The following is a 23,719-nucleotide window of genomic DNA, read 5'->3' on the forward strand; positions in this document are numbered from 1 at the left end:
GTTAACCTCTCAGCTGATCACACAACACACACACACACACACACACACACACACACACACACACACACACAGACACACACACACACAGACACACACACACGCACACACCCACACACACACACCACTGTGACAGTGTGTTTTTACTGGCAGCCAGTGGAGAGAGGCCAGAATGGGGGGAATATGGACGCTCTTCCGGCTGCCTGTGAGGAGCCTGGCTGCGGCGTTCTGGACCCGTTGCAGGCGGGACAGGAATGACTGACAGATCCCAGAATACAGGGAGTTGCAGTAGTCTAAGCGGGATGAAATGAAGGCATGGATGACTTTCTCTAGATCTTTAGAAGACAGAAACGGCTTGATTTTGGGCGATGGTTCGAAGCTGAAAAGAAACTGGCTTTAACTACTGCATTGACCTGTTTGTCAAAGTAAAATATAACACTAAGGTTTTTGACATGGGGCGGACAGGTTGCCAAGACTGTTAGTAAATACTTTGAGGGATTCAGCGGGGCCGAAAAGGACCACTTCCGACTTGCTTTAGGGAGGCGTGTGGTGCAGTGGGTTGTGCGTTGGTGTTGGGATCAGGGGGTCACAGGTTCAAACCCCACTCCAGGTAGCATGTCGTTGTGTCCCTGAGACGCTTCACCCCAAAGTGCTCCTGTGGGGATTGTCCACAGTATTGAGTATGTGAGTCGCTTTGGATAAAAGTGTCTAACAAGTAACTTTCTTTTAGCTGCAAGTAGTTTTGTGCCATCCAACCCTACATTTCCTCAAGGCAGTTCATGTGGTTCGTAATATTGGACTGGTCGTTTGTTTTCATGGGGAGATAGAGCTGTGGTTCATCCGCATAACAGAGGAAGCATGGGGAGGCTAGCTGGGTGGGAAGAAAAAGTGCCCATGTTGTGGGATGTGAACCAGTCTAAGGTAGTGCCATCAACTCCCACCGCGTAGTGGAGGCGGTGTAATAAGATGTCATGATCTACTGTATTGAACGCTGCGCTGAGGTCAAGAAGAATCAGGATCGCAGTTACCAGAGTCAGCAGAGAGGAGCAGGTCATTGTACACTTTCAACAAGGCAGACTCTGTGCTATGGTGGGGCCTAAAACCTGATTGAAATCTTTCCAAGATGTTATTTTGGTGTAGGTAGGGCTGCAGTTGACTGAGAATAACCTTTACCTTGTTCAAAAGATTGAAAGGTCTCCTATTATAGGCATATATTATAGGTCTCAAATATATAAAAACATGTCTATGAAGTGATGACTCTGGGTCAGTAGCTTCAGAGAGAGAGTAGATCTCATCAGGAGAACTCTCCCAGCTAAATACTGCCGTGATGAAACTCCACATCATGTTCCAAACCACATCAAGGATTCTCTCTGAAACAGGATGGAGCTCAAACTCTTTCTCTCTCTCAGGTTTACCACAAGGTGACTTCCTTTTGATTTCCTGCTTCTTCACACAGACTCTCTCCAGTACAGGTTAGCTCTGAATGTTAGCATGCTAATGGGAACACAGACCATATTACTTCCAGAACACGTCTCATTGTTTCTGACAGCAACGTTTCTGATAGGGCTAGAACACAACTGGGTGTTTCTAGAACACAACTTCTATAACAGAGAGGACTCACGAGAACGCCTCCTTGTAATCGTTGGGTTTGATGCAGCGAACGTAATGAGGAGTCGTCGCGTTCAGAGTCTCCATGAGCATGCGAAGAGAACTGCGGAACTGAAAACACAGGAAACACGTCAGGAAACACGTCAGAGTGTATTTAGTGTACCTGGCAGTATATTGTATATGTGTATACAGTATATAGTTATATATAATAAAGTACACAGAGTACCTGGCAGTATATCGTATATGTGTATACAGTATATAGTTATATATAATAAAGTACACAGAGTACCTGGTGGCCCACGGTCTTGCGGTGCTCTTTGTTCGCGGGTCGAGGCGTCGGCTTCGCCGGTCGGACGTTCACTCTGGACGACTTCGGGGGGGGCGACGTCCTCTTTCTCATTAAATAGATCTGCAACCAGCTGAAACTGAGAGGAACAGGGTGTGTGTGACCCTGGTTCTGGTTCTGACCCTGGTTCTAACTCTGACCCTGGTTCTGTTTCTGACCTTGGTTCTAACTCTGGTTCTAAATCTGACCTTGGTTCTGGTTCTGACCCTGGTTCTAACTCTGACCCTGGTTCTGACCCTGGTTCTAACTCTGGTTCTAACTCTGACCCTGGTTCTCGTTCTAACTCTGATCCTAGTTCTGGTTCTAACTCTGACCTTGGTTCTGGTTCTGACCCTGGTTCTAACTCTGGTTCTAACTCTGACCTTGGTTCTGGTTCTAACTCTGGTTCTAACTCTGACCCTGGTTCTGGTTCTAACTCTGACCCTGGTTCTGACCCTGTTTCTAACTCTGGTTCTAACTTTGACCCTGGTTCTGGTTCTAACTCTGACCCTGGTTCTGTTTCTAACTCTGACCCTGGTTCTAACTCTGACCCTGGTTCTGTTTCTGACCCTGGTTCTAACTCTGACTGTGGTTCTGGTTCTGATCCTGGTTCTAACTCTGATCCTGGTTCTGGTTCTAACTCTGACCTTGGTTCTGGTTCTGACCCTGGTTCTAACTCTGGTTCTAACTCTGACCCTGGTTCTGTTTTCTGACCCTGGTTCTAAATCTGACCCTGGTGGTTCTAACTCTGACCGTGGTTCTGACCATGGTTCTAACCCTGGTTCTGACTCTGACCCTGGTTCTGTTTCGGACCCTGGTTCTAAATCTGACCCTGGTTCTGGTTCTGACCCAGGTTCTAAATCTGACTCTGACCCTGGTTCTAACTCTGACCGTGGTTCTGGTTCTGACCATGGTTCTGACCATGGTTCTAACCATGGTTCTAACCCTGGTTCTGGTTCTGATTCTGACCCTGGTTCTGGCTCCTGTTTGTGACTCTGGTTCTGACCCTCGTTCTGACCCTGGCTCTGACCCTGGTTCTGGTTCTGTTGTTACCTGGCTGGCCTTCAGGATGTTGATCTGCTCCTCGTACACGGTGTCTCTGTTCTTCTCCAGGAACCCTTCACACTCGTACTCCACCTGACAGTCACATGATAATAAGATGTCATAGAGATGAACACAGTCTATCGAGCAGTTTTACGTGTGACACGACGGGTGTTTCTGAGCACCTTGTCGGCGAAGTGGTTGATGATGAAGGAGGTGTTGGACATGCGGGGCTTCTGGAAGTGAGCGCTGCTCGAGTGTTTCTGGTACAGCTTCTGGGCCCAGTTCTGGTCCGTGCCTTTGGGAACCTACAACAGGAAGTGGCTGGTTAATACCAGCAGGAAGTGAAGTCTGTCAAACAATAATACAACACAGATGAAAAGTGAATCTAACACCACCACTTACTTTACACTCTTCGTCCAGCAGGTCCAGGATCCCCAGCCGGGCCTCGATCAGGTCGATGCACGGCTGGTTATCGCAGAAGTCTATCAGGGTCCAGGGAATAAGCTCCTTCATGTACTCCTCCTGCTCCAGCTTGAACACATGCTGAGGACACACATCGTATCTTCAGATATGTCTGTACAATAGCAGAGCTAACATTATATAACACCTTCAGATATCTGTATGATAGCAGAGCTAACACTATATAACACCTTCAGATATCTGTACCATAGCAGAGCTAACACTATATAACACCTTCAGATATCTGTACCATAGCAGAGCTAACACTATATAACACCTTCAGATATCTGTACAATAGCAGAGCTAACACTATATAACACCTTCAGATATCTGTATGATAGCAGAGCTAACACTATATAACACCTTCAGATATCTGTACCATAGCAGAGCTAACACTATATAACACCTTCAGATATCTGTACCATAGCAGAGCTAACACTATATAACACCTTCAGATATCTGTACCATAGCAGAGCTAAACACTATATAACACCTTCAGATATCTGTACCATAGCAGAGCTAACACTATATAACACCTTCAGATATCTGTACCATAGCAGAGCTAACACTATATAACACCTTCAGATATCTGTACCATAGCAGAGCTAACACTATATAACACCTTCAGATATCTGTACCATAGCAGAGCTAACACTATATAACACCTTCAGATATCTGTACCATAGCAGAGCTAACACTATATACCACCTTCAGATATCTGTACCATAGCAGAGCTAACACTATATAACACCTTCAGATATCTGTACCATAGCAGAGCTAACACTATATAACACCTTCAGATATCTGTACCATAGCAGAGCTAACACTATATAACACCTTCAGATATCATATCTTCATCTGTATGATTCAGAAACACCCTGCAGGTTGTAAAGAGGCTCACAGAGTTGAACTGCTGCTGAAGTTTCTCGTTGGCGTAGTTGATGCAGAACTGCTCAAAACTGTTGACCTCGAACGTCTCAAAGCTGCAGCAAAATCAAACAAAAGACACAAAAACAAACTGAATTTGTCAAGTATTAATTGGTCCAGGATCTGACAGTCGCAGATCATTGGTTATTATGGTCATGTCATTATTCAGGGGAATCACCCGTAGATGTCGAGCACTCCGATGAACGAGTGCTGTTTGGACGAGCTCTGCAGGACTTTGTTGATGTGCTCCACGATCCAGTCGAACATGCGGGCGTAGATGTGTTTGGCGAGCGCATTGCGGGCGTTCTCCGCCTGCTTCTTGGACATCTTCTTCAGGTACGTCTCTGATGAGGTGACCAGCTTCCTGTGACAGAGCCAGTGCTCCATCTGCTGCAGCTCCACGCCCAGCAGCCGGCTGAAGTGCTGCAGGTGGAGGTCGTCCCTCTGCAACAAAGAGCCCCGTTAGCTGACAACGCTAACCTGGACCACACATGATGCTAACATACCGACACGTGGCCAGCTGACGCTAACGTAATAATAATAATGCATTTTATTTATATAGCGCTTTTCACAACTCAAAGACGCTTTACAGTATGAGGGAGGGTAGACAAACAAGGACAGGCAAACAAGTAAGTAACAAATAAAAAGGCAGTCAAGAGGAAGTTGATTGAGAGGGGGGGGGGGGGGGGGGGGGGGGGGTGATGGGTAGACAGAGTTGAAAAGATGTGTTTTGAGGCGGGGACTGAAAGACTGTGAGGGACTCAGAGTCACTGAGATCTTGGGGGAGGGAATTCCAGAGCCTAGGAGCTGCCGCTGAGAAGGCTCTGTCCCCAAAGCTGCAGAGTGTGGATGTGGGAGTGGATAGGAGTCCGGCTGCGGTGGGTCTGAGGGACCGTGGGGGTTGATAAGGAGTGAGAAGGTTTGTGAGATAAGGGGGGGCCAGATGGTGGAGGGCTTTGTAGGTGAGGACCAGAATGTTGTAGTTGATGCGATGGGAGACAGGAAGCCAGTGGAGGTCTTTGAGGACTGGGGTGATGCCATGATGTGGTATGCGTGAGGAGACGTGCAGCTGCATTTTGAACCCGTTGGAGTCTGTTGAGGGATGTAGTGCTGATCCCGTAAAGAAGTGAGTTGCAGTAGTCGAGGCGGGAGGAAATGAAGGCATGGATTAGTCGTTCGGCTGCGGGGCGGGTGAGAGAGGGTAGGACTTTTGCAATATTGCGGATGTGGAAAAATGAGGTTTTGACTGTTTGGCGGATTTGAGGTTCGAGGGAGAGGGTGGGGTCAAAGATTACGCCAAGGTTGCGTGCCTGATTGGAGGGGAAACAATGGTGCCATCGATGGTGAGAGTTATGTTAGTGACCTTGCTGAGGGTGGATTTGGAGCCGATTAGGGGGAGTTCTGTTTTGTTGCTGTTCAGTTTGAGGAGGTTATGTTGCATCCAAGTTGTAATAGCTGTCAGACAGGAATCGATGTGGGTAAGGGGGGGGTTATGGAGGGGTTTGGTGCTGACGTAGATCTGAGTGTCATCAGCATAGCAGTGGAAGTCCAGGTTGAAGTGGCGGAGTATCTGACCGAGGGGGGGAGGATGTAAATGATGAAGAGGAGGGGGCCAAGTACTGATCCTTGAGGAACACCTTGGGTGACTGAGGCTGTGGCAGAGGAGTGGTTGGGGAGGGTGATGAAGTGGGATCGTTCAGTGAGGTAGGACTGGAGCCATCTGAGTGCAATACCTTCAATACCAATGTCCCTGAGTCGGGTGAGCAGGATGTTGTGGCTCACGGTATCGAAGGCTGCACTCAGGTCGAGGAGGATGACAATATTGAGGGAACCTGTGTCAGCAGAGGTGAGGAAGTCATTGAGGACTTTGACGAGTGCAGTTTCTGTACTGTGGTGAGGATGAAATCCAGACTGAAGGGGTTCATAAAGCTGGTTGGTTTGGAGATGGCAGTGAATTTGTTTGGCTACAATGCGTTAAAGAGTTTTTGAGAGGAATGGTAGGTTGGAGATGGGGCGGTAATTAGTGAGGGAGGAGGGATCAAGACCAGGTTTTTTGAGGATTGGAGTAACGGCAGCAGTTTTGAAAGCAGAGGGGACGGTTCCATGGGACAGCGAGGAGTTGAAAAGGTTAGCAAGATAGGGGCAGAGGACGGGGAGGCAGGACTTCAGAAGAGGAGTGGGTAGAGGGTCAAGGGAGCAGGTTGTGGGATTTGAGGAACCGATCAGATGGAGTATTTCAAGTGGGGTAACCAGGTTGAACTGGGAGAGGCGGCGCTGGGGAGGAGGAGTCAGGAGGTCAAGGGAGATGGGGGGGAGAAATGGTAGTGGTGGAGGTGGAGCTGAGAAGGAGTGGTTAATGGCATTCATTTTGTCTGCGAAAAACTGGAGGAATGAGCTGCAAGTAACGGAAGTAGAAGTAGGGAGGTTATCAGCACGGGGCTTGAAGAGCTTGTTAACTGTGGAGAAGAGGGTCCTGTGGTTACGGGAGGGGTCAATGAAGATGTTGGAGAGGTAGGCAGATTTAGCGGCAATAAGAGCATCTTTGTATGCATTGAGATGGAGTTTGTAGCTTATGTAATGGACTGTGAGGGATGATTTCTTTGAAAGACGTTCAAGTTGGCGGCCTCGCTGCTTCATTTTACGCAGTGCGGGTGTGAACCAGGGTGAGGAGGTCTTGAAAGTAACAGTTTTATTTTTGAGGGGGGCTAAAGTGTTGAGGGAGGTGAGTAGGGTGGAGTTGAGGTGGTTGAGCAGATCATCAGGTGAGCTGAGGGTTGCGTCCAGGGGGAGATTAGATGATAGCAGTTCGGAGAGATGGTTATGGTCAATGGAGTGTAGATTACGGAAGGTGATGTTTCTGGGTGGGCAGGGGTTTCGGGAGGGGGGGGGCAATGGTGAATTGTATGAGTTTGTGGTCGGAGAGGGGAAATGGGCAAGGGTGGAGGTCAATCACTGGGAGGTTGGTAGAGCAGACGAGATCAAGGATGTGTCCTTTGTCATGGGTGGGGAAGGTGACATGTTGGGTGATAGAGAAATTGTCCAGTAGGGTTGTGAATTCGGATGCCAGCTTGCAGGTGGGTGAGTCAATGTGAATGTTGAGGTCACCAAGTAGTAAAAGACGTTGAGAGAGGGATGAGGCAAGTGTGAGGAATTCAGTGAAATCGGAGAGGAAGGAGGGATGAGGTTTAGGAGGCCGGTAGATGAGGATGACTGTCAGTGAGGGAGGGGCTTTGAAGGCAATGAATTCAAAGGATGATACTGAGGGGAGGGTTAGTTCTGTGATCTGGATGTTCTGATTGTGGATTACAGCAAGGCCGCCACCACGGTGGGAGGGGCGGGGTTTAGTGATGTATTTAAAGCCAGGGGGGATGTTTGGTTGAGGGAGAAGAAGTCATCGGGCTGTTGCCAGGTTTCGGTGAGCTGAATGAAATCAAGGGATTTTTACAAGATTAGTTCATGGAGGATGAGGGCTTTCTTGTTGAGTGATCGGATGTTAAGGAGGGCAATGTTAGTTGAGTGGGAGGGGCGTGGTGTGGTCACAGGCTGAAGAGGTAAGAGGTTGTCCAGGTTGACAGTGCGGGGAGGAATGTGAGATGGGGGGAGGAGCGGAGAGGAGGTGGAAGGAAGTGTGTTATTATCAGTTTTTGGTGGTTGAGGGCAGTGGACTCCACTCCAGGTATTTGGGCCAGCTCTGAGCAGAGGGCGGTGGGATCCACTCCAGGTATTTGGGCCAGCTCTGAGCAGAGGGCGGTGGAATCCACTCCAGGTTTTCGGTACAGCTGGGATTGTAACGGACCAGTGGTGGGTGTATAATATGGAGTAATAAGTGCGCTCAGATGACATGACAGTTGTGGGACATGGCGGTTAGTTGACCAGATAGATGTTATGGATGATTTTCCGGACTGGGAGTAAACAAATCTGCGTTTGGAACCTCTATGGACATCTGCGTAGAAGCCCGAGGCAATTGATGACAGACAAGCTTAGAGGAAGCGCAGAAAAGTTATTGAGATTACAAAGTTGGGTGACAGAGTATCGTAACATCGTAGAGACACGAGAGGCCAGCTGATGCTAATGTTGAGACACCTGTAAGCAGCTGATGCTAACGTAGAGACACGTGACAGCAGCTGACGCTAACGTAGAGACACCTGACAGCAGCTGATGCTAACGTAGAGACACGTGACAGCAGCTGACGCTAACGTAGAGACACCTGACAGCAGCTGATGCTAACGTAGAGACACCTGAGAGCAGCTGATGCTAACGTACAGACACGTGACAGCAGCTGATGCTAACGTAGAGACACCTGACAGCAGCTGATGCTAACGTAGAGACACCTGACAGCAGCTGATGCTAACGTAGAGACACCTGACAGCAGCTGATGCTAACGTACAGACACGTGACACGACTCTCCGTCTCGCTCTGTGCAGATCTCGATGTTCCCGAGGTGAAGGATGGATGCCACCACTTTGAAGATGCTGCTCTGACTGCTTTCCTTTATCCCTGAAAAAACACATAAACACAAAATATACATTATAGTTATATTCAAGTTTTCTCCACTAACAGGTGTTATATTACGGGTTTCTCCACTAACAGGTGTTATGTTACGGGTTTCTCCACTAACAGGTGTTATGTTACGGGTTTCTCCACTAACAGGTGTTATGTTACGGGTTTCTCCACTAACAGGTGTTATGTTACGGGTTTCTCCACTAACAGGTGTTATGTTACGGGTTTCTCCACTAACAGGTGTTATATTACGGGTTTCTCCACTAACAGGTGTTATATTACGGGTTTCTCCACTAACAGGTGTTATGTTACGGGTTTCTCCACTAACAGGTGTTATATACGGGTTTCTCCACTAACAGTGTTATGTTACGGGTTTCTCCACTAACAGGTGTTATGTTACGGGTTTCTCCACTAACAGGTGTTATATTACGGGTTTCTCCACTAACAGGTGTTATATTACGGGTTTCTCCACTAACAGGTGTTATGTTACGGGTTTCTCCACTAACAGGTGTTATGTTACGGGTTTCTCCACTAACAGGTGTTATATTACGGGTTTCTCCACTAACAGGTGTTATGTTACGGGTTTCTCCACTAACAGGTGTTATATTACAGGTTTCTCCACTAACAGGTGTTATATTACAGGTTTCTCCACTAACAGGTCACCTAGCATAGTTAAGGCCTCTCTGGTCTTCTTGAAGTCCTCAGCGTCGTTCACGCCCTCGATGAAGATGTTCTCGCCTAGAGACGTGAATGTGAAGTCTTCTGCACTGGCTGAGGTACAAAACACATCAGTTAGGTAGAGCTTAAACAGGTAGATAGGTGAGCAGTTAGACAGGTAAACAGGTGAGCAGTTAGACAGGTATACAGGTGAGAAGGTATACAGGTGAGAAGGTAGACAGGTAAACAGGTGAGCAGTTAGACAGGTATACAGGTGAGAAGGTAGACAGGTCAACAGGTGAGAATGTATACAGATGTAGCACTCCAGATAGGACTCACATCGGTGTGTCCCAGTCAAAAGCCCAGCGGATCCCAGTGGCTGGGGACGTTGCCAAATTGCTAGAGGGCGTTGCCAAATTTCCCCATTTGTTCAATTACAGGATTTAACCATGAAATGGCGCTTCATTCACCAAATACACAATGACAACTGGGTGTTGTAGAACTTAGTCTGTTTGCAATGTTTGCAGCTCTGCAGTTGTGTTTGCTGAATACTGTAGTATTGAATCACTTATTTGTTACTGTATGGTTTTCACAAACTACTATAATGAAAAAACATCAATGTTTTAGATCAAATAAAGTATATAGTTTGCTTTATGCAGTATATTTCTTGTAATATTGTTGGGGTGTTTTTACACAGTACAGTAGATTGAAGTAAATCAACTTATACATTAAGATAAGATAAGATGGACCTTTATTAATCCCGTGGGGAAATTCAGTAGTTCAAACAGCAACAGGGTGAGAGTGAAAAACAGGACAGATTCACACAGATTAATAAAATCAAAAATAAGATGAGCGATAAAAATAATAATAATGAGAAACTATGTAATAAGAAATGAATAAAACTAAAATATAATTATCATATCATATATTATAATGTATTGTATTATTAAGTAATATCATACATTAACCCCATTATAGCAGATGCCACATTGAATGGATGAACACATTTATGCATCAATAATTACAACAGAGTATTTGTAAATACAAGTTGTAAAAATACTTATATGTATTTAATATTAATAACATAATGATTAATTTCAGATGATAATACTTGTCAGGGTTAGGTCTGGTCTGACAGCGCTTAGCTCTCTGCTGCAGAGAAGATCACTGCTCTAAACAAAGTCAAAAATCCTATCCAAACGGAATAAATAGAATTAATTATGATGAATACGTTAAGTCTTGTTCATTGTTTCTCACTTTTATTAAATGTTTGATATTTCCGGCACAGACCCTTTCATACCGGCAATGCGCGATAGAAACAACAGAAAGTGCGACAGCTTAAATATGCCAGTGTTAATTTCGTCAACGAAAACTATGACGAAAATTTTTCGCCAACAACCTTTTTTACATGACTAATGCCACGTTCACACCGGACGCGATGCGATGTTTGGGGGCGGCGCGATTACATGTAAAGTCAATGCAGAGACGCGATCATACGCGAATTCGCTCCGACGGCGCGCATGAAGCGGTGGACGCGGCGCGAATCACGCGATTGAGGCGATTGAACTGTGCGAGTTCAGAGTTCAATTTGTTCAACTCGGGCGTCAAATTCATGTGACGCGTTCTCGCGGAAGCCAATCAGCGGTGAGGATCTCAGCCTGCCGTCACTGACGTTCAACCAGAAAACATCAGCCATTAGCTGTTAGCAGTTAGCACACAGAGATCACAGCTCTTCATATCTGTTCAGAAACTGTACAAAAGTGAAACAAGTACAAACCACAGACTGCCTGTGTCATGGAGAATACAGTCGCTGGTTTATTTATGTCTGTAGGCCGTTGTTGTGAGTGTGGAGTGAGCAGATACTGCGTTAGCTTAGCCTGGTCGACCCAATCTCCATTCAGAAAACAAGCATTTTATAAGGTTGTTTGCCTGCCGTCTGTCTGCAGACTTGTCAAGCATTAAGTCATGGTTTTTACTAACCGGTATCAGTATGTTGTTACGTCGGCATCATTTAGAAACGTGTATTACAATTTAATCACGGTAAAATATGTTCATTTTGTTGTAGTTGTAGCTCCCGAGCCAGCGTCTTGTTTGAATGATGCGAGTAAACACAGCTGGCATCCGCGGTGAAACTCGAGCGATTAGAGCGATGCGATAGGAGCGTTTAGAGCGAAGCGAATATTCGCATCGCGTCCGGTGTGAACGTAGCATAAGACGAGACGATGACGAGCTAAAAATAGATTCTTGATAACGAAAACTATGACGAAATGTATATTTAGTTTTCGTTGACGAGACGAGACGAGACGGGACTAAGGTGTTAATGGTGGACTATCGGACATTCAAAATGCAGCATATTTTCCCCCAAGTGTCTATCTTGTCTGTCAAAATGCATCTTACGTTTCTAACTTGCAATATCATTATTTCCGCTCTCTTCACTCCAGAAGAGCGATCTCCCTGTGTTTCTCTGTGTGCGGGGGGCGGGGCCTAACAGACATGCTGCAGCGGTCACAGAGATCTGCCGGGGACGGAGCGTTCAGAGAGTATAGAGACACATTTGGACTAAAAGTTGACTCAAATGTAATTTTTCATCGACTAAAAGTTGACTAAAACGTTTTGAGTTTTCGTCGACTAAAACTAGACTAACACGTTTTGAGTTTTCGTCGACTAAAACTAGACTAAAACTACGAAGGATAGGAATGACTAAAATGTGACTAATAACCATTTTCGTCTAAAGACTAAGACTAAATCAAAAACAGCTGCCAAAATGAACACTGAAATATGCGAACACAAACCTACAGACTGGGGGTTGGGAGATCACAGGAGGGGGGGGGAGAGCTGTGGAATGTGACCACCCTCCTTTGGAGACTTACTCCACACATTCCGATGGCCAATTAGTTTTAAACAAAGAGTTTGCAGCATACAGCACAGGCAACATGGGGGGTGGGGGCTTCTCAGAAGATTTTTGTTTGTTGTTGTTTTGTGTCAGTTTTACGTCGCCACTTCCATTCACATTTTCATCATTGTTCCACAATGTTTATCATGAAATTAATATCCATATATTTTATACTATACTTGCACTGCTTACCGTTTTCATACTTTATATATCTTAGCATATTCATACACACTGTTCATACTGCTCTCAGGCTGATATCTAGTGTATTAATACACACTGTTCATACTGCTCTCAGGCTGATATCTAGTGTATTAATACACATTGTTCATACTGCTCTCAGGCTGATATCTAGTGTATTAATACACACTGTTCATACTGCTCTCAGGCTGATATCTAGTGTATTAATACACACTGTTCATACTGCTCTCAGGCTGATATCTAGTGTATTAATACACACTGTTCATACTGCTCTCAGGCTGATATCTAGTGTATTAATACACACTGTTCATACTGCTCTCAGGCTGATATCTAGTGTATTCATACACACTGTTCATACTACTCTCAGGCTGATATCTAGTGTATTAATACACACTGTTCATACTGCTCTCAGGCTGATATCTAGTGTATTAATACACACTGTTCATACTGCTCTCAGGCTGATATCTAGTGTATTAATACACACTGTTCATACTGCTCTCAGGCTGATATCTAGTGTATTCATACACACTGTTCATACTGCTCTCAGGCTGATATCTAGTGTATTCATAGTATACCCAAGCTCACTGTTTATTCATCATTCAACTCATTCTATCTGTTATTCTGTAGATTGTGAACATTACTTTTCACTTTCCTGCTTGTTGCACCGTTAGAAGCTAAACTGCATTTCGTTGTCTCCTGTAATCTGTGCAATAACAATAAAGCAGGCATCTTTATTGTAGCCTCAACAATCAAGTTCTAAGTAGTGCAATATGAAATAAAAACTAAAACAATCTGTGCTGTTGTATTTGCTGTAAAGTGTCTCTACTGTAGGCTATTTTTATTATATGTTCAGCACTTTGGCTCCACCAAACATCCTTTATAAATGTGCTATATAAATAAAACTTGATTTGAAAAACAACTACACTCTTTTGGCAGTGTTGTGGTGCCGAGAGACGGGAGTCGGAGGCGGGGTATCAAAGGTACAAGCTAGACTTTTATTTAGCATCTGAAAACCATTGTGAACAACTTCATTCTCGGGAAGCGAAGACCGGCGGAAACAGGAAGTCCGGTTCACTAAAATGTCCGTGCAGAACAATACCCCAACCCATAGATCCGTGGGTGAATAATATCAATCACCACAGTGTACACATTAACAACAACTACACTCTTTTGGCAGTGTAACAATTAAACAAGAACTACACTCTTTTGGCAGTACCAATTAGATAAATAATAAACTGTCAGACTGACACTGAAGACAAACAAACTATTTTCAGCAATCAATCTGTTTAGTTGACTCTGGGTGACATTTGGCGACATCGTTGTTTGGCTGTTTAGATGGTGTTGCTCCATCTGGGTCACTGCCGGTGGTTGAGACGGTGGGGTCTTTGGCGACTAGTTTTATAGCCTCATGTACATTAGTTAGCTGCTTCAGGAGATTGGCATTGCTGTTATTCGATGTGGACAATGCTTTCTGTCCTGCGCACAGTTATTTGACCATAATATTTGTTGCGTCCTTTATCCCCACAAATTGAAAATAGTGGTTATATCTCCAAGTTGTAAATGCGCTGCTGCTCTCGCTGATACTTGCATCTGCCATAGTGTGTGTGTGTGTGTGTGTGTGTGTGTGTGCTGGTGGTGAGCGTTGCCGTGTATGTGTGTGTGTGTGTGTGTGTGTGTGTGTGTGTGTGTGTGTGTGTGTGTGTGTGTGTGTGTGTGTGTTGGTGGTGAGCGTTGCCGTGTATGTGTGTGTGTTAGCAAGTGTTTGTGTGTCTGTGTATTTTCCCCATAAGGCAAGACCCGCCCAACTCTGTCTCTGATTGGCTTACCCTGAAATGTTACCCCGCATTAACCAATCATCACTCCTCTCTGGTCACTTTCACTTTTCCATGGTGCTGTGAGAGGACATCGCTATGTTCGCCTGTAAGCCACATCCGCAGGGAGATTCGGTTCAGTTCCATCACATAATGTAACGCAGTAACGCACCCATTTAAACCACAGTAACTATAACGGCATTACTGAATGGGAATAGGTAACTAGTAACGTTATTAGTTACCGCAAAAGGTAGTTGCGTTGCAGTAACGCGTTAGTTTGTAACACGTTAGTCCCAACACTGGTAAACACACACCTGATCACATGAGAGCTGCCGTTTCATTCAGACTGTTTAAAAAAAACAACGGTCTGATTTTAACAACTCAATGTGTGATTGTTATAGCAGTAATATTAGACACTAATAATACAGTCAACTATTAACACTGTACATATGATTGTTTGCCCGTGGGATTAGGATGATCGGTAGTGAGACCCGTGCTGCATTTTCCTCCGGTCGGATGTGATATAAAAACAAAGCGATTATTTTTGTTGTTGTGAACTCACGTGGATTAAACTACATGTATTAGTGAACTCACGTGGATTAAACTACATGTATTAGTGAACTCACGTGGATTAAACTACATGTATTAGTGCATTCATTTCAACTCGCGAACATATGATACATTCAATGATCGTGAGGATGATGATTGAAAATCGTTTGTTTGAGCCGGGCTGCATTTCCTGATCTAAAAACATAGCGATGGTTTTGTACTTACACCTACGTGAATTAAACATTATTTTGTTAAATAAAAACATGGGGATGTTTAGTAAATGATTACATGTCTCTTATTTAGCACAGAATATGATCCTATCCGTGACATATGGATCTTAACAAATATCCGATCAGATACCTGGAGATCAGCTGTTTATTTCACATGAGTTCCAGTGTGGCAGCTTTTCACGGCTCCCCCTGGTGGATCCAAGGTCCATTGCAGCTGGTTTCATTATAATTACATTTATTTATCAAGGGGGCGTATCAAGTCCTGCGGGGGGGGTTTTCCTTTTCAGCAGGGGCCCACCCCGTGCAGATCACGGACCCGCACGGGTAGGCGTCTGAAATGAAGCGCTAATTCTGTACAGGTGAAAATCTAGACAGGTCATCAGGTGAGACGGTATACAGGTCAACAGGTGAGAAGGTATACAGGTCAACAGGTGAGAAGGTATACAGGTGAGCAGGTAGACAGGTCAACAGGTGAGAAGGTATACAGGTGAGAAGGTAGACAGGTCAACAGGTGAGAAGGTAGACAGGCCAACAGGTGAGAAGGTAGACAGGCCAACAGGTGAGAAGGTATACAGGTGAGCAGGTAGACAGGTCAACAGGTGAGAAGGTATACAGGTGAGAAGGTATACAGGTGAGAAGGTAGACAGGTGAGAAGGTATACAGGTCAACAGGTGAGCAGGTAGACAGGCCAACAGGTGAGAAGGTAGACAGGCCAACAGGTGAGAAGGTATACAGGTGAGCAGGTAGACAGGTCAACAGGTGAGAAGGTATACAGGTGAGAAGGTATACAGGTCAACAGGTGAGCAGGTAGACAGGTAAACAGGTTTTCAAAGTTTCTCTGACTTTAAGTCCCAGGATCTAGAAGCTAATTCGTCCTGATGATCAAACAGAGAGACCCCCCCATCAGGTCCTCTTGGGGGTTTGATGATTTCACTGGATCCTAACTGAGACCCAGGAAACACAGTGACCTGAGACCCTGTCCAGGAACACAATGAACTGAGACCCAGGAACACAATGACCTGAGACCCAGGAACACAATGACCTGAGACTCTGCCCAGGAAACACAGTGAAACAGGAAGTGGTTGAGGAACACAGTGAAACAGGAAGTGGTTGAGGAGCACAGTGAAACAGGAAGTGGTTCAGGAGCACAGTCAAACAGGAAGTGGTTCAGGAACACAGTGAAACAGGAAGTGGTTCAGGAGCACAGTGAAACAGGAAGTGGTTCAGGAACAGTGAAACAGGAAGTGGTTCAGAAACACAGTGAAACAGGTAGTGGTTCAGGAACACAGTGAAACAGGAAGTGGTTCAGGAACACAGTCAAACAGGAAGTGGTTCAGAAACACAGTGAAACAGGAAGTGGTTCAGGAACACAGTGAAACAGGTAGTGGTTCAGGAACACAGTGAAACAGGAAGTGGTTCAGGAACACAGTGAAACAGGAAGTGGTTCAGGAACACAGTGAAACAGGAAGTGGTTCAGGAACACAGTGAAACAGGAAGTGGTTCAGGAACACAGTGAAACAGGAAGTGGTTCAGAAACACAGTGAAACAGGAAGTGGTTCAGAAACACAGTGAAACAGGAAGTGGTTCAGGACCACAGTGAAACAGGAAGTGGTTCAGAAACACAGTGAAACAGGAAGTGGTTCAGAAACACAGTGAAACAGGAAGTGGTTCAGAAACACAGTGAAACAGGAAGTGGTTCAGAAACACAGTGAAACAGGAAGTGGTTCAGAAACACAGTGAAACAGGAAGTGGTTCAGAAACACAGTGAAACAGGAAGTGGTTCAGAAACACAGTGAAACAGGAAGTGGTTCAGGAGCACAGTGAAACAGGAAGTGGTTCAGAAACACAGTGAAACAGGAAGTGGTTCAGGACCACAGTGAAACAGGAAGTGGTTCAGAAACACAGTGAAACAGGAAGTGGTTCAGAAACACAGTGAAACAGGAAGTGGTTCAGAAACACAGTGAAACAGGAAGTGGTTCAGGAACACAGTGAAACAGGAAGTGGTTCAGGAACACAGTGAAACAGGAAGTGGTTCAGGAACACAGTGAAACAGGAAGTGGTTCAGGAACACAGTGAAACAGGAAGTGGTTCAGGAACACAGTGAAACAGGAAGTGGTTCAGGAACACAGTGAAACAGGAAGTGGTTCAGGAACACAGTGAAACAGGAAGTGGTTCAGAAACACAGTGAAACAGGAAGTGGTTCAGAAACACAGTGAAACAGGAAGTGGTTCAGGACCACAGTGAAACAGGAAGTGGTTCAGAAACACAGTGAAACAGGAAGTGGTTCAGAAACACAGTGAAACAGGAAGTGGTTCAGAAACACAGTGAAACAGGAAGTGGTTCAGGAACACAGTGAAACAGGAAGTGGTTCAGAAACACAGTGAAACAGGAAGTGGTTCAGGACCACAGTGAAACAGGAAGTAGACTCACTTAGGCCCAGCTCCCTGAACTCCGGCAGGCTGCTGGACGCACACAGCTGGTAGAAGATGTGATAGTTCCTCTCGTCCTCCGCCTGAGAAGTTAACCACAGTAAATCAGTTCCTGTTGATCAGGGATCAATCACCGACTGTGAGACACACCCACCTGAAAAACCACCCGGGACTTCTCCAGCAGGTACGTCCTCATGTTGGCTCCGATGATGTGGAAGTGCCGGCTGAAGCCGATCTGGATGTACTTTCCAAAGCGACTGCTGTTATCATTTCGAGTGGTTTTGGCATTTCCGATAGCCTGAAGGACAGAAGACACGAACCATCATTATACACCACAGAAGAAGCTCACAATAATCAATACAGCAAAAAAAACACTGAAGAAGAAGTGACGGACATCATGGTGATAGTTCCAGCATGTATTAACCCACTGATGACATCACGGTGATACCTCCTGCATGTATTAACCCACTGATGACATCACGGTGATAGCTCCTGCATGTATTAACCCACTGATGACATCACAGTGATAGTTCCTGCATGAACCCACTGATGACATCACGGTGATAGCTCCTGCATGAACCCACTGATGACATCACGGTGATAGCTCCTGCATGAACCCACTGATGACATCACGGTGATAGCTCCTGCATATATTAACCCACTGATGACATCACGGTGATAGCTCCTGCATGTATTAACCCACTGATGACATCACGGTGATAGCTCCTGCATGTATTAACCCACTGATGACATCACGGTGATAGCTCCTGCATGTATTAACCCACTGATGACATCACGGTGATAGCTCCTGCATGTATTAACCCACTGATGACATCACGGTGATAGCTCCTGCATGTATTAACCCACTGATGACATCACGGTGATAGCTCCTGCATGTATTAACCCACTGATGACATCACGGTGATAGCTCCTGCATATATTAACCCACTGATGACATCACGGTGATAGCTCCTGCATGTATTAACCCACTGATGACATCACGGTGATAGCTCCTGCATATATTAACCCACTGATGACATCACGGTGATAGCTCCTGCATGTATTAACCCACTGATGACATCACGGTAGTGCTGTAGCGACGCGTCGACAATGTCGACGCGTCGACTTCAAAATATCGTCGACGACATATTTCCGCGTCGACGCGTCGCCACCATATACTGTACATATGGTCGCCACACACACGTGGGTCACCCAAAGCAACAAGCAGTTCGCAATCGCACTTCTAACACAATGGAGACTGAAACGGCTACCACCTCCTCCTCACAGGATTGCGCACGAAGCCCTCAAACGAAAACATCTCGCCCTAGGTCTTCAAAAGCATGGGAATATTTTAAAGTTAGTCCAAAACGCAAAGATATTTATATATTTATATCTCACTGAGACTGCTGCTGGACCGGAAGCAGCAGCTAGCTGTGGTGGCAACCATTAGCAGCTAGCATTTGCTCTCCGATTTTTACATTAAAATGGAATTATGGATTATAAATTCAATAATTGTTTTATACATATACGTTAAAAACCTATGGATTAACCGATTCAGCCGCGTTTTTTCTCATTTTAATGCCATTGAACACGTATTTTGATCAGATTGACAGCTACGGCGGTGAGACGATCTCCCTAGAAGCTCTGTGAAGGTACGTGTTGTGATGACTGTATTTGCTTCCCCTGTCGCGAGTCCGGATCACTCAGTGATGATACTATGTACCTACATAATCTGTGGAGTCTCAGCTTTAATCGGATATCTTGTATGTGCAGCTACGATAAGTAATAAGGGTACTTTTATCTTGAGTTCTGTGCCAATGTCCGTTAGCATTTTTCGCTCAGGGGTCATTTAGATAGCATTTTAGTTTGCTTCTTATGAGACTTGTGTTTTGTTTTGTGTTGGTAAACATGGTTTGTATCGTCAGTTAGCTGAGATTATTTCCGTTAATCTGGTATAACACATTCATAGGTTCTAAAATATTAAGATCCCCTGAGACACAGTATCGTGAATTTTTTTTTTTTTACATTACGTTTTTTTTACATTACGTTTTTTATGAATTGAACAACAGAAAAATAATCGTTCGATTAGTCGACTAATCGATCAAATAATCGCCCGATTAATCGTTTTCAAAATAATCGTTCCCCCCCAGCACTACATCACGGTGATAGCTCCTGCATGTATTAACCCACTGATGACATCACGGTGATAGCTCCTGCATGTAGTAACCCACTGATGACATCACGGTGATAGCTCCTGCATGTATTAACCCACTGATGACATCACGGTGATAGCTCCTGCATGTATTAACCCACTGATGACATCACGGTGATAGCTCCTGCATGTAGTAACCCACTGATGGACATCACGGTGATAGCTCCTGCATGTAGTAACCCACTGATGACATCACGGTGATAGCTCCTGCATGTATTAACCCACTGATGACATCACGGTGATAGCTCCTGCATGTATTACCCACTGATGACATCACGGTGATACTCCTGCATGTATTAACCCACTGATGACATCACAGGTGATAGCTCCTGCATGTATTAACCCACTGATGACATCACGGTGATAGCTCCTGCATGTATTAACCCACTGATGACATCACGGTGATAGCTCCTGCATGTATTAACCCACTGATGACATCACGGTGATAGCTCCTGCATGTTATTAACCCACTGATGACATCACGGTGATAGCTCCTGCATGTATTAACCCACTGATGACATCACGGTGATAGCTCCTGCATGTATTAACCCACTGATGACATCACGGTGATAGCTCCTGCATGTATTAACCCACTGATGACATCACGGTGATAGCTCCTGCATGTATTAACCCACTGATGACATCACGGTGATAGCTCTTGCATGTATTAACCCACTGATGACATCACGGTGATAGCTCCTGCATGTATTAACCCACTGATGACATCACGGTGATAGCTCCTGCATGTATTAACCCACTGATGACATCACGGTGATAGCTCCTGCATGTATTAACCCACTGATGACATCACGGTGATAGCTCCTGCATGTATTAACCCACTGATGACATCACGGTGATAGCTCCTGCATGTATTAACCCACTGATGACATCACGGTGATAGCTCCTGCATGTATTAACCCACTGATGACATCATGGTGATAGCTCCTGCATGTATTAACCCACTGACCTCCATGATGGGGCTGGAGGCGAGAACCTTCTCCTCAACGTTCGTGTCATTAGCCGAGCCGCCCACCGTGGCAAAGAAGCGCATGGCGTACTTCGCAGAAACCGTCTTTCCTGCTCCGGACTCTCCGCTCACGATGATGGACTGATTCCTCTCGTCTCTGATCAACAGAAGATAAACATGTTATTACCATGTTATAGAGACATGTTATTACTGTGTAATAGAGACATGTTATTACCGTGTTATAGAGACATGTTATTACCGTGTAATAGAGACATGTTATTACCATGTTATAGAGACATGTTATTACCGTGTAATAGAGACATGTTATTACCGTGTTATAGAGACATGTTATTACCGTGTAATAGAGACATGTTATTACCATGTTATAGAGACATGTTATTACCCTGTTATTACTGTGTAATAGAGACATGTTATTACCGTGTAATAGAGACATGTTATTACCGTGTTATAGAGACATGTTATTACCGTGTAATAGAGACATGTTATTACCGTGTTATAGAGACATGTTATTACCGTGTAATAGAGACATGTTATTACCGTGTTATAGAGACATGTTATTACTGTGTAAGAGAGACATGTTATTACCATGTTATAGAGACATGTTATTACCCTGTTATTACCGTGTAATAGAGACATGTTATTACCGTGTAATAGAGACATTTTATTACCGTGTAATAGGGACATGTTATTACTGTGTAATAGAGATATGTTATTACCATGTTATAGAGACATGTTATTACTGTGTAATAGAGACATGTTATTACTGTGTAATAGAGACATGTTATTACTGTGTAATAGGGACATGTTATTACCATAGAGACATGTTATCACTGTGTAATTTTGACATTTTATTACCGTGTTATAGAGACATGTTATTACCGTGTTATAGGGACATGTTATTACCGTGTTATAGGGACATGTTATTACTGTGTAATTTTGACAGGTTATTACCGTGTAATAGAGACATGTTATTACCGTGTTATAGAGACATGTTATTACCCTGTTATTACTGTGTAATAGAGATATGTTATTACCGTGTTATAGATACATGTTATTACTGTGTAATTTTGACATATTATTACCGTGTTATAGAGACATGTTATTACTGTGTTATAGAGACATGTTATCACTGTGTTATAGAGACATGTTATCATAGAGACATGTTATTACTGTTATAGAGACATGTTATTACTGTGTTATAGAGACATGTTATCATAGAGACATGTTATTACTGTGTAATAGAGCAGTGCATGACATTAAGGATTTTGGGAGATGGCCCAGTGGGCCATCTAAGCTAATTTACAGATGGCCCTGAGCCCAATAGAGATTGCCCTGAAAAATGCGCGCGGAGGAAATGACGCACAAAGGGTTTGAACATTTTAAATTTTAAAATGTAAATGTTTGCAGGTCTTAGATGCAGTCTGGTGCATTCTCTAGACTGAATTATAAGATGAACCACCACAATATTGTATTGTACAATTTCAATTGTGTTCTTCATTTCACTTGTTTGTTTGTTCTTGTTTGTGTTGCTCGCTTGCACTGCATAGCTATAAGAAATACTTAAGTTGTTGGTCAAGACACTTTCCATCTGACGAAGGCAGATGCCTTCATCAGATGGAACAAAGTAGAAAACATTACATTCAGTTATAACTGCCAAAACAAACATTTGTTACACTATTATGGCCCCTGTTCAAATGTTTGTAATGTTATCTACTGTAAGTTGGTCCAACGAATGCCTCCTCATCCGGAAGCTGACCGAGCAGCAGTCGAGAGGAGCCGAGCGCATCCGCCAAGCACACAAAATGGCGACGTCAGAGCTCCAGTTTGCCGGAGAAATCTAAATCTCTTCGGTCAAAATAATTTCCCTTTAGCGCAATACCGCTTCAGTTGCGCCACTTATGTGACAGACAAGAAGAGTCAATTCTAATGTCTAACACTTAATGTGGAGAAAGAGATGTCCTGTATGGGTTGATTGTGCGTTGATCTGTTATTACATGTTATTACCATGTTATAGAGACATGTTATTACTGTTATAGAGACATGTTATTACTTTGTTATTTTGACATGTTATTACCATGTAATAGAGACATGTTATTACTGTGTTATAGAGACATGTTATCACTGTTATAGAGACATGTTATTACTGTGTTATAGAGACATGTTATCACTGTTATAGAGACATGTTATTACTGTTATAGAGACATGTTATTACTGTGTTATTTTGACATGTTATTACCATGTTATAGAGACATGTTATTACTGTGTTATAGAGACATGTTATCACTGTTATAGAGACATGTTATTACTGTGTAATTTTGACATGTTATTACCATGTTATAGAGACATGTTATCACTGTGTTATAGAGACATGTTATTACTGTGTTATAGAGACGTTATTACTTTGTGATAGAGACATGTTATTACTGTGTTATAGAGACGTTATTACTTTGTGATAGAGACATGTTATCACCGTGTTATAGAGTTACCTGCCCATCTGCTTGTAGGCCTCCTCAGCCACAGCGAAGATATGGGGGTCCATGTCCCCCATGTTCTGGCCGCTGTAAGCCCGGATCACTTCCTCTCCGTAGATATGGAGCTGGTCATACGGGTTGATGGCCACCAGCACGATGCCTGCAGACACACAGGGATATACATTCATATATAACCTATGATTCATTATTATAACATGTGTGTATGATGGCACTCAGTGTACCGCAGTAGGTGTAGATGTGGTTGGGCTCCAGGAAGCGGACCCTCAGGTTGTGCAGCACTGCAGGTTCATGAAGGTAGCTCAGCGCCGTCAGGTCGTTCTCCCCCACCAGGATGTCCGGGTTACGCAGGAAGGGGAGGGGCTTCCCCTTCGGACCCACCGGGTAGGCCAGCGTCTGAGCA

General features: G+C 44.4%; 1 protein-coding gene across 1 annotated transcript in view; it reads right to left on the reverse strand.

Moving 5' to 3' along the window:
* myo5b (myosin VB) overlaps positions 1 to 23,712 on the reverse strand; it is a gene marked incomplete at both ends in the record, with an annotated part of 72,587 nt that extends 48,875 nt beyond the window's left edge. Inside the window, 15 exon segments of the mRNA XM_034230116.1 lie at positions 1,619 to 1,716; positions 1,895 to 1,982; positions 1,984 to 2,030; positions 2,984 to 3,067; positions 3,157 to 3,279; positions 3,377 to 3,517; positions 4,335 to 4,416; positions 4,539 to 4,804; positions 8,748 to 8,857; positions 9,524 to 9,631; positions 17,629 to 17,710; positions 17,782 to 17,925; positions 20,807 to 20,963; positions 23,314 to 23,458; positions 23,541 to 23,712. Coding sequence (XP_034086007.1) covers positions 1,619 to 1,716; positions 1,895 to 1,982; positions 1,984 to 2,030; positions 2,984 to 3,067; positions 3,157 to 3,279; positions 3,377 to 3,517; positions 4,335 to 4,416; positions 4,539 to 4,804; positions 8,748 to 8,857; positions 9,524 to 9,631; positions 17,629 to 17,710; positions 17,782 to 17,925; positions 20,807 to 20,963; positions 23,314 to 23,458; positions 23,541 to 23,712 — 1,847 coding nt within the window.
* Between the last annotated feature and the right edge of the window lie 7 nt (positions 23,713 to 23,719).

Source organism: Gymnodraco acuticeps, unplaced genomic scaffold (genome assembly GCF_902827175.1).
Source record: "Gymnodraco acuticeps unplaced genomic scaffold, fGymAcu1.1, whole genome shotgun sequence".
NCBI classification, from domain to species: Eukaryota; Metazoa; Chordata; class Actinopteri; order Perciformes; family Bathydraconidae; genus Gymnodraco; species Gymnodraco acuticeps.